The sequence below is a fragment of the Scardinius erythrophthalmus genome, assembly GCF_964197995.2.
Source record: "Scardinius erythrophthalmus genome assembly, chromosome: 18".
NCBI lineage: Eukaryota > Metazoa > Chordata > Actinopteri > Cypriniformes > Leuciscidae > Scardinius > Scardinius erythrophthalmus.
In genome coordinates this window covers 38,509,851-38,522,350 of record NC_138238.1, presented here as the reverse complement: position 1 = coordinate 38,522,350, position 12,500 = coordinate 38,509,851, and the positions used below count along the sequence as shown (strand labels likewise).

At 35.8% G+C, this 12,500-nt stretch overlaps 1 protein-coding gene across 1 annotated transcript in view; it reads left to right on the top strand.

Moving 5' to 3' along the window:
- LOC308706903 (arf-GAP with dual PH domain-containing protein 1) overlaps window positions 1-12,500 on the top strand; it is a 43,784-nt gene that overhangs the window by 6,906 nt on the left and 24,378 nt on the right. The window contains exons 2-3 of the mRNA XM_081392795.1: window positions 7,794-7,924; window positions 12,286-12,377. Of these exons, the coding sequence (XP_081248921.1) occupies window positions 7,794-7,924; window positions 12,286-12,377 (223 nt within the window). The remainder of the gene's footprint in view (window positions 1-7,793; window positions 7,925-12,285; window positions 12,378-12,500) is intronic.

Below are 12,500 nucleotides of genomic sequence, written 5' to 3'. Positions count from 1 at the left end.
CTGCATTGCAGCTTTTCAGTACAGTATCACACACACAAACGCACAGGCTTGCATACACACTGTCCTATTAAAGCAGTAATAATACGGTGACTCTCACGAGAGATTTCTGGGATTTCTGCCCAGCGCTGGATGTCAGCCCGTTGTGTGACTGTATTACGACTGCAGGCCGGAGGAAAACAGCATCACACACACCAGCGAATGACACATGGCACACACACACACACACACACACACACACACACACACTTCAGATGATTCAGGATGAATAGGGTGAAAGGTAGACGACAGCCTCCACACTTCTGTTTTCCTCACTTTCGTTATGTGTGTGTGTGAGCAGGCGTGTGTGTTGAGTGATGGAAGACAGATTTCCCCCAAAACCCCTACAGATGCACATGAGCATGAGTTATTGTTAGTGTTGTCAAATCAATGAATCACATCTTACTTAAAAATAATATATACTTATGTATACACACATATTTACAAACTTGTATGTTAGATGCGATAAATCGATTTGACAGCAAGAATCACTGATATACAAGTTTTTGTTAATATTATGAATTACATTTTATTTTTATATTTTCTTTTTTCTTTTTAAATAATTTTGTTTTTGACATTTTTATTCCAATTACATTGAATTTTTTTTGTTTTAGTTTATTTAGTTTTAGTTATTTTATTACTTCAACTTTTATTTCAATTGATGTTTATTTTATTTTAAGTAATAAGTTTTAGTTAATGATAATAGCCTTGTTGTATATAAATGTATTGTATATATATATTCTGATTTTTTATTTTTTGTAATTTAAGTAATTTTGTATACTCACACATATTTACAAACGTTTATGTTAGATGTGGTAAATCGATTTGACAGCAAGTATCACTGATATACTTGTATAGTTTTTGTTAATATTATGAATTAGATTTGATTTTTATATTTTCAGTTTTCATTTCTTTATTGAGTAATTTTGTTTTTGTTATATATATATATATTCTGTTTAGATTTTTTGTAATTTATGTAATTTTGTTGTGTGTTTTTGCTATTTTCATCAGTTTTTAAAATTTATTTTAAATTTGAAGTATTTTAAGTTATTTTAATACTTCAGCTTAAATTAAACAAAACTGAGAAAAGTTGTTTTGGCTGCTACTTGAAAGGTTACAAGTTTTTTTTTTTTTTATAAATATTTCAATTCAAGTAATGAAAAATGTTTTTTATGTTTTCTGTTTTAGTTAATATTTACCCTGATGTCAGGAACTGGTTATTTCTGTTATTACATCAAACTAAAAGGCTACAAGTCATGCTCAGTTTGACAGACAGAGAGCATCATGGGAGGGTTTTCACAGACATAATTGTGAAATAGTAAATACAATTCCTTAAAATAGAGAACATTCAAACTGTGCCTTGAGCTGAAGCCGGCAAGAATCACTTTTGCTATTTCTCACACCCCAACGCTCAAAATACTTAATTAGTTTGAGTAGGACAAACTTAAATTAAACTAATTAGTTCAGTCAAATTAACTTTTATGAGTATTAACACTTTCTTCTTCTTTCACGTTCACAGAACTGTTATATTTTAAGTAAACTGAACTGTTTCATTGTTTTGAGTTTTATGAAATGATTAATTTTTAAATTTAAACAAACTTAAGTTTAACTGAAATGGCTGGGATGTCTATTTCCCAGCATGCTTTGCAGATGGCACTTGAATGGGAGAGTAAATGCTAAAATTAAGCGTAATATAATGTGTTTTTTTTTGTGCAAGATTAATGTTAAGAGGGATATTGAGTATTGATTAATGTTTTGTTATGCTAATTTAGAAGAATTTCTGTTAATGTTGGTTTTAGGATAGTTACCATCATGGTGACAAGCGGTGCATGCGGCTTGATTTGAGAGCAAATAAAATCTTTATATTGTTGCACTCATGCAGCAAGTGCTGTTTAACATACTATTGTTAGCATGATAACATAATAGTATGTTAGCAAACTAGCTTATTAAAACTATAAGTTACTAATGAAAGTGTTCACATTGATAATACATGAAGGTTTTAAGTTAAATGTGTGAATTAGTGAACTCTGATTTTAATTGTTCTTAACTTGCAATTAAAATGAATATTTATTAACACAACGCTTCGGTCACACGACCTTCATCAGTTCCTTATCTGCAGAAACGACCAACCTAATTGGTCTTGTTATCCTACGCACCCTATCACCTGCAGGTGTCCGATGGAGTTTGTTCACTAATTGTTCTTAACTTGAAATGTTTAAGTACAAACTTAAAATCTGCCAGTTCTGCTTACTTAATCTTTGAATTTCAAAACTTAAAAAATTGAGGCAATTGATTGCCTTAAATGTTTTGAGTTCTGCTAACTTATTCGGGTTTACAGTGTTGAGGTGTGGCGAAATCTCAATGAAATTGACAATACAAAGAAACTGTCAGTCAGGAAAGCAGCTTCTGTCGTCAACGTGGACAAATCTGCATGGGAATCTATTTCACTCTCCCGACTGTGAGGATTTATGTTGAAATTACTGGATTTCGTAGGCGAAACTTTGCCGAGGTAATCGTGACCACGCCTTCAGGGTTAGGGATTGACCAAAATCCCTAAATATTAAACTTAGACTATATGCTATTAATTTTGTGATCAGCATAAATAAATAAATAAATATCCAATAATATCATAAAGACGTAGGATTAGGACATTTTAAACTACCTAGCAATCTTGCAAAATATCACTATATTATTATTGCCCAGCTCTTTATATAAAATGTCGAACTTTATCCGAATATGTAGGGCATTATTAAGTCGAGTCAACCTCTATTTCTATAGCACATTCGGAGTAAAATCAATCCAAAACGAGGCATTGGAAAGTTTGTAAGTACATCAGGAGTTTATCTAAATAACACTTGCCTGATGGCTAATGCTACCACTAACCCGGACGTCGACGTCACTTCCGTGATTTGGGAAATTCCTGTAAAAGTCCTGCAGAAAGCGATGCATAAGGATGTAGTGTAACGATGCCCAGTTCCAGGAATGCACTAATATTTTGTTGGTAGTACCAGTTTACAACAATTATTAGTTAACACTAAGTTGTCAACACTTCGGGAAAAATTCTAATTCTTCGTTACACATCATCCTTATGCATTGCTTTCTGGAGGACTTTTACGTGCTTTTCCTAAACCACGGAAGTGACGTCGACGTCCGGGTTAGCGGTAGCATTAGCCGTCAGGCAAGTGTTATTTATATAAATAAACTCCTGATGTACTTACAAACTTCCCAATGCCTCAAATACAGAACCTATTTGTGCTACTGTAGAAGTTTGGTCCATTCTGGGCATTATTAGTGCGGTAATTTACCAGATACAGCCTTGGATCCAGTAGCGCCTGCACTAAGATATCTCTAAATAAGCTCTAACTTTAATAATGTTCAACCAAGGAAATAAAGGCTTCTGGGGGGGTGTTTGGCTCGAGGTCATGGTGCAAAGGACCCTAGATTGATTTTACTCCGAACCATCCCTTTGAAAACAACAGAAGTTGACCCCAAATGCTTTACAGACGGTTAATTTAAATGTAACAATTCCTGTCTACGCTCACTGTATAATAAAAGTGTGAATCGTCAGCGTAACACTGATAAGATATGCTGTATTTCTGAAAAATAAGGCTCAGGGCAAGCATGTACAGTGAAAATAGCAAGGGTCCTAAGACTGACCCCTGAGGGACACCACATTATAGACGAAGTAGAAGAAAAGTTGCATAGATTCACAGAGAACGTCCTTTCTTTTAGATAGGATGAAAAGCTTCGTCTCCCGCATGCCCAACACACACTATAGACGACTGAGAAGAATATCACGGTCCATTGTATGAACACAGGGCGATATAAACTTCACAAAAATTGTGAAAAGCATCAAAATGTCATAGGAATCTCTTATTATCACATTCATCATCATTGATTTTATTTATTTAATTTTTGTTTGCCAAGTTAGACTGTACTGATTGTGATCTCTCTCTCTGTACAAACACTTTTTCACATCACAAACACTTTTTGCCTTTATGCACACTTACACATATATATATAAATATAGGACGACATCAAATCTTTCAGAAATGTGGCGTGTACCCAGAATAACTGAAGCCTCACAGCAACACGTACGATCTATATTGAGAAACCAGTGGTCTGAGAGACGCTTCTTGCAGTGAATAGCCGTTGACCCAGTGCACTCAATCTCTGGTCTACCACACGATATACGCCTTCTCACTTTTGTTCTCTCAGTGAGCGTTGCAATGCACTGCCATCTGAGACATGCAAATCATCCATCATTACACCAGCTTTAACATCTTTCCACTCGCAATCTGTGGACAGTTGCATAAACACAGTCATCATGTTAAGACTGTGACTTGATAACTAGTCTGGCCAACTAGCGGTTAGTCACAGGGTAATCAGTCTTACTGTTCAGATTCAAAACCAATCTACTTTTTTATGCAGCTGAGTGAGCTGACATATAACCAGTGTTGAAGAATTAAACATAACACGACTAACCTGTAAGACTAGTCTGAGCAGTTCATGCAACCGGACACTGATCAGATACAAACCAGTCCAAAATGTGTTTTTCTGTGTGTGTCTGAACAGTCAAAACACATTTGGAGGTTTGTTTAGTGCAGTTAATGATCATGTGAAGCACATTCAAGTTCAATTCAATGACTGAAATAAATAAAAACAAAGATTAGTTAGTCAAAAAATAATGACTTTTTTTTCTGTGGAACACAAAAGAAGAAATTTTGGGAACCAATGCGTTATATAATGCATTATATATTTGCATAAATCATTGTAACCAAAGTTAAAATGCATTATAATATTCGCAGATTGCATCTGAAATCGGTTGTTTTGTCACGTGTTTCAATGCATTATGCTTTCTAAAGGTGTAACAATGAATAGCATTACTATAAAGCATTATAAAACTGTGGTTACAATAATTTATGAGATCATACAATGCATTATAAGGTGCAGAACAAGGCATAATTAATGCATTAAAAATACTTATATAGGCTTTAAGTGTTGAATTATTTTCAGTCTGGTTTATGTCATTGATCCATTTGATTTTTCACAAAAGAGTAATGCATGAATCTGATTTAAAGCCTGTTCACACTGAGAATGATAACTATAAAGATAACTGAATTAATAACTATACTAGCATCCTCACCAACATGACGACAACGTTCGGTTTATTATAAGCGCAATGCAGTTTTGTCATTAACTCCTTAAAGCAGGATTCATTCTGATTGGCTGGCAATGTTTTTTATTGTTCATTGCTTGAAAAACTTTGATCCTCATTTATTGATAGTGAATAAAGTTGTTATTTTATGGTGCTTTTGTGTCCGTTTTGAAGCTTGCAAGTAAATTGCATGGTAAAAGAGCAACCTGGACATTCTTCAAAATGTCTAATTTTGTGTTTCACGAAAGAAAGAGAGTCATACAGGTTTGTAACGAGTAAATTATCACGGTGAATAATAATTAATCCGCACTTTTGCGCTCATGTATGTGTTGTGTAACATGAAGAGTTACTTTATGAGCACAAAAGTGTGTATTCTGGTTGCAGAGAGCCACACCTCGATCAGATAACACGCCAACCAAGAACTCAAAGTGGGTAAAAGACAAAACAAAGTCCATTTCATTTGGTCACAAGCCTCTGTATCTCGCTCTCCTTCTCTCTGTCTCTCCAATCGCCCCTCTTTCTCCTTCAAACAATAACTGCACTGTTTCATCCTACGCAGTGTGTGATACTCACAGTTTCTCATGGATTGTGTCACTTTAAGAAGTCAAAGAACCTGACTTTCAGTTCATGCCTGTTTTGTCAGTCGACAGCCGAAACTCTTGTGCCTTCGGGGTTTACAGCTCAGCGTTTAGCAACACTCACACCTGAAGTGTGTCAAACTCACACAGATCGAGACTCAAATGAGCGGTTGTGTGAAGAGTCTGTCAGTGTGTGTGTGTGTGATCAAACAGGGTGTGTATGTGTGACTTTCTGTCGCACTCTTATTGTGGGTTCGCTTGTGTTTGACATTTCAGCATAGACTAACGGTATAATTATTATAGTAACCTCTGTGGTTTGTACATGCAGTTTATAAAGCCTCTAAGTCGACCTCATCATTAACCATGATAGGAACAGAAACACACAGTCCTACTTTATAACCAGTTGTTTTCTGCAGTCTTCAGTATTTTGGCCTCCATTAACGGTCCCAACAACTGCATATGGATAAATGTTTTAAAAGTAAATGGTATAGCAATGATATTACTGTCTGTCAGTGTGCTAATTTGCATACTATCCAAAATATGCAAGGATAAAATTAGTGCAACCGACTCTGAATTTTGTTTTTTTAAGTGCAATCAACCAGGATATTATAGTTATTTCAACTTTAATTACATTAAACTGACTTAAAAAATGTGTTGAATCTTGTATAACATAAAAAAGTTGAAAATTGCTTAACTTATTTTAATGAGTTAAAGCAATGTAAAAACATATGTTGTCACAACTTAATGATCATATAATTTTGACAGTGCAAATTGGTGGAAAATTACCTTTTTAGCTATGACCTTTACCGGAATAAAGTTTAAAGTAAAATGTATTTAGTTAAAGAGTATGAGCATGGCTAGCTGTGAAACAAGCAATATTCAGTTAGTTAAAATGTATGAGATTAAAACAAATTGGGTTTATTGATGATAAAATACATAAACCTGGTTATTGAGTATGTAAAACACATTCAGTTATTTCTATTATTGCAGAAATCTTACCCGTTGTATTTATGCATGACTGACAAATATTCATCATGTTAAGCTTATTAGTTTGTTTATGTTAAAACAGTCTAATCCAAATGGATGGAAATGTTGGTCACACTTTAGTTTAGGATCCAATTCTCACTGTTAACTAAGACTTTTGTCTCAATAAACTCACAATTACTGCTTATTAATAGTTGTTAAGTTTAGTTGTTAAATTAAGGGATGTATAATATGGTCATGCAGATTAAAATGTGATTTATAAGTACTAATAGCCAATATCCTAGTAATATGCATGATAATAAGCAACTAGTTAATAGTGAGAATTGGACCCTAAACTAAAGCGATACCGAAATTTTATATGCAATAAAAATAATTTTAGGCCTAAATATTTTTGCGAGTGATGATGTTCCAGTACTGGAGTCTTGTGTTGCTATTAATCTTATTAATCTTCTTCCCTAGCTCTAAAAAATACCATTTACTGAATCTAAGATTGGCCAAAAGTGATGTCTGGCTTTCATTCAAAAATTATGAAAAAATATTTTGTAAGCATATCGCATAGTTGTGCATGGAATCAGTTTTTTATTTGTGATAATAATTGCAATGAAACATGACAAATTGTGCAACATCCTTTCTGGCCGGACATTATGGTCACACTTTAGGATCCAATTCTCACTATTAACTACGACTTTTGCCTCAATAAACTCATAATTACTGATTATTAATAGTTATAAGGTTATGTTGTTAACCTTGTTAAGTTGTTAAGTTTAGGTATTGTAGGATTAAGGGATGTAGAATATGCTCATGCAGATTAATATACGTGCTATTTTACAGCCAATATCCTAGTGATATGCATGATAATAAGCAATAGTGAGAATCGGACCCTAAACTAAAGTGTTACTGAAAATTTATATGCAATAAAAATAATTTTAGGCCTAAATATTTTTGCAAGTGATGTCTTGTATTGTTGCTACACTTCATATTTCATCTAATTGATTAGTAAAGGTTTTTGTAAAGACTGTTCCTCTGTTGTTCCTCAGAGCCGGACTGGGTGTCGGTGACTCTCGGAGTGTTCGTGTGTCAGGGATGTTCACTCATCCACAGAAGTATTCCCAGTCTCAGCCGGGTGAAGTCTGTGCAACAGGACGCGTTCGAGGATAAAGAAATCGAGGTGAGGAACAGCAGGTTTACTCAGAAACACCATCCAGATCTGCTGTAATCCCGACACACACACAGACTGACTGGCTCTTTGCCTGCATGAGAGATTGAGGATGAAGGCCATCAGTGCTCGACATGAGCCTGGGAATCTGAAGAGAGCTGACGTTTGTGATAATCTTCACAGACTCGTGATTGACAGAACCATCAAACCGCTGAATAATCGATAAGCGCACAAGCAAACGGTGCATTCAGTTTAAAAAAACGCCTATTATTACAGTTCTGAATAATTAGGGTTGCTTACTAATGCTCAGATCCGATTTCACTCGGGCGTTGATGAAACGGGCAAAACATTTTTATAGACTTATACAGTGAGATTTGCATGCTCTTCAGAATCTGTCAGAAGTGTATATGAAAATATGATATTTACAGTAAGGTCTCATTTGTTGACATCTGTTAATGCACTATTTTTACAGCATTTATTATTAAAGGGGCGGTTGATTATGATTTGACTTTTCTGACTTTTGTTAGTGTGTAATGTTGCTGTTTGAGCATAAACAACATCTGCAAAGTTATAACGCTCAAAGTTCAGAGCAAAGGGAGATATTTGCTTTTACAGAAATCGCTTTTTAAGGACTACAACAAACGGCTGGTAGAGACTACACCACATTCCTCCCGGGTTAGTGACATCACCAACCCTAGAATTTACATAAACCCCGCCCCCTGAACACGATTTATAGATTATCATGACAGAATATGCTAATCAATGACTAGAAGATAACTACATACATTCATAAGCTAACCATTCAGAAATGTCCTGTTGCTTCTACATGTTGTCACTTCTTCTTGAGTCTCTCCATCATTGTCTGACTTCGGTTTGAACATAAAAGGCTAAAAGTTTTTGAAATGTTCAGTGCATGTGTGTGTGTGAGGTAAAAGAACACGAGCTCTTGAAGCTCCGCCCCCTGTGCCGGGAGCAGCAGCTCATTTGCATTTAAAGGGACAGACACAAAACGGTGTGTTTTTGCTCACCCTCAAAAAGTGACAATTTTAACATGCTATATTACAATATCTGTGGGGTATTTAGAGCTAAAACTTCACACACACACACTCTTATTTTACTCTTAGGCTGAGACTTATTTTACATCTTGTGAAAAGGGCATTATACCACCCCTTTAAAGGAGAACTCGGCAACTCTAGCGAACTCTAGTCACTTCTTCGCTGATTTTCCCTTTTGTTGTCGCATGTTTTCCCCACGAGCTCCCCCTACAGCTGTGGGGGGGCGTATATTTCACAACACAGTCGTAAAAAACTCACTTGCGGCAGCCTCCTGCCCCTCTCTACAGCTGCTAATGTGCGTTTGTTTTGATCGGAGCAAGCCAACTCTATCGTGTGGAGCTTTGTCTACCGAGGTGGGTAATCTGGTAATACATCATACATGCGTGTGTGTTTATGTTGAATTGCCGTAAAGCAATTTGTGTTTCGCGCTCGTTCTCGTTCTCGCTTTCGCTTCTCACGAGACTTCCAATTTCTATCTTACCGGGACGGTAGTGAACAAGTTGCAAGGTTGGTTTTCCGCCTGGGAACGCTGGGGGGAGCGGGGAAAGTCACCAATATCACCAGAACAGGTTGTTTAACCATCCAAATGATTTCTAGACAGTTTTATTAAGTTAAAAAAGCTACCAAGTTCTCCTTTAACCTTTGTTCGTGTTAGTTAGTAAAAGTTCACAGTGCAGTAACTAACTCAACTGTTGATCTTAATAATGCATGAACTTTAACTAACGCAAATACTGATCATCATGAAATATTAAAGGGATATTTCACCGCTGGAAATATGAATGTGTATTTAAATTGGGTCATTTATGTAGTGGAAATGTGAAATTATTTTAGAAGTTGGTGCCTTCTAGACTGAGAAAAGACAGAAAATGTATTTTTGGCTCATGTGGATGAAAGACAACAACTCCCAGAATGCACTTGCTTCGCTGCCCTACGAGGACACTCCCAAGCCACGCCTACCGGTTACAGTGGGCAGTGTCGGGAGAAATGATACAGCTAGGCTACTAGTGGACTGAAACTGAAAGACGGCGTTTTATGGAGAGATCCCCCTATGGGCGGGTTGAAGACATGCAGGACAGCTCCTCCTACTGGCTGGAGTCTCTCGCCTCGGGACACAAGAGCCTCTGATGGCGATAAATGACCATTTTTGCGTTATTGGAGGTTTTTCCAGACACACAATACAGAAATCTCTCGTCTCAGGTCCAGAGGTCCCACATGAGGGAGGGAAGCACGGTCATGCCAAAATACTACCGGGTTTCTACTGATACAAAGCTTAATGCTAATCAGTGAAGTATCCCTTTAAATACAGTGTATTGCACAGAATCTGCACATATCTGGCTTACTTGAACACACACCTCACTGCGCAACAAATAACGGCACGCTCGTTCATTGCATTGAAGCAAAAGCGAAGATTAAAAAGCATTTGGTAAACAGAAAAGACGTTGTTATTTTCTAACATCCCACATTATTTTTTGATGTTCTTTGCACTGTATTGATATATCCTGAAAAGGACGAGGAAGGGAGGAGATGCTGGATGACTTTGTCCAGCAAGGATGATTTTGTTTGAATAAGGAATCTACGTATGAAATCCAATAAAGCACTGAGCTTAATTTAGGGTGTAGATGAAATTAACTTTAATTATTATCATTCATAATGTCTTAATATTAATTAAAAAGCTAAAACGAGTGAAATAAGCCAATAAGCATCCTACTGTTTACAATGGTAATTTATTTATTTATTTAATAAGTGTTTAAATAAGAGTTTTCCTACATCTTAAAATTGTTACTTTTAGGACAATCTTTGAAGGATGAGCAAAAAATGAGTTGGTCATCACATTAAAAGTAACATTTTTATATGATATTATAGTTTTGAAGTGCTGGAAAAAGATGTGTAGTACTTGTAAGCGTTTGACTATTTCTGATTTGTGGACTGAAAGCCTTCTATAAGTGCTTCTCTTGTTTCCACGTCAGCGCTGTTTGATATATGGTTTATAACGGAGAACTCTGCGCCGAATCGGAATGTTTCTCACTGGATCTCGCAGCGATTATGTTATTAATTCTGAGGCGAATTCAATGGATTTCTTCACTGGATCTCCAGAGTCCAATGTTGTGGTCCCAGCGCGACCTAAATAAATAATTGGTCGTACTGGCAGGAAAAATGGTGAGTCTGGAGCCCTGATATATATATATACACTACCGGTCAAAAGTTTTAGATCGGTAAGATTTTTAATGTTTTTAAAAGAAGTCTCTTCTGCTCACCAAGGCTGCATTTATTTGATAAAAAATACAAACAAAAACTGTCATATTGTGAAATATTATCACAATGTAAAATAGAAGTTCTCTATGTGAATATACAGTAAAGTGTAATTTATTCCTGTGATCAAAGCTGAATGTTCAGCATCATTACTCCAGTCTTCAGTGTCACATGATCCTTCAGAAATCACTCTAATATGATGATCTGATGCTCAAGACACATTTATGATTATTATCAATGTTGAAAACAGTTTTTTACATTTTTATTTCATCATGCTATGATGAATAGAAAGTTGAAAAGAACAGCATTTATCTGAAATCTAAAGCTTTTGTAACATTAAACACTACCGTTCAAAAGTTTGGGGTCAGTAAGAATTTTATTTTTATTTTTGGGGGAAATAAATAAAATAAATCAATACTTTTATTCATCAAGGATGAGTTGAACTGATCAAAAGTGACAGTAAAGACATTTATCATGTTAGAAAATATTCTATTTTAAATAAACACTGTTCTTTTGAACTTTCTATTCATCAAAGAATTTAGAAAAAATAATTGTACACAACTGTTTTCAACACTGATAATAATCATAAATGTTTCCTGATCATCAAATCATCATATTAGAGTGATTTCTGAAGGATCATGTGACACTGAAGACTGGAGTAATGATGCTGAACATTCAGCTTTGATCACAGGAATAAATTCACATAGAAAACAGCTGATTTTAAATTGTCATAATATTTCACAATATTACTGTTTTTTTTATGTATTGTTTTTTATCAAATAAATGCAGTCTTGGTGAGCAGAAGAGACCTCTTTAAAAACATTAAAAATCTTTCCGATCTAAAACTTTTGACCGGTAGTGTAGTAGAAGTTAGTAGGCTAGTAGAAGTTCTGAATGGCCGGTAACTTAAAACATTTTGTAGCCAAATTGAGTGAAAAAGTACATTTTAAACCCTGTGTTACACCTAACACTGTTATAACAAATGAAAGGTCATTGTAAAGCGCCTGTGAATCATGCATGCTCTCTCCCTCTCTCTCTCTCTCTCTCTCTCTCTCTCTCTCTCTGTAGTTTATCTCCTCTGTGGGGAATGAAGCAGCGAAGGCCAAATACGAGCAGCAGGTTCCTCCGTTTTATCACCGTCCCTCCCTCACAGACTGCAGGTACGACTCCAACACTACAGACACACCGGCCCTGGTCCCTGTCGAGGGCACACACACACACACACACACACAGGCGTGCCGCTCTGAGACTCTTGCTGCTTGTTTCTTGTGGTCATCTGACAT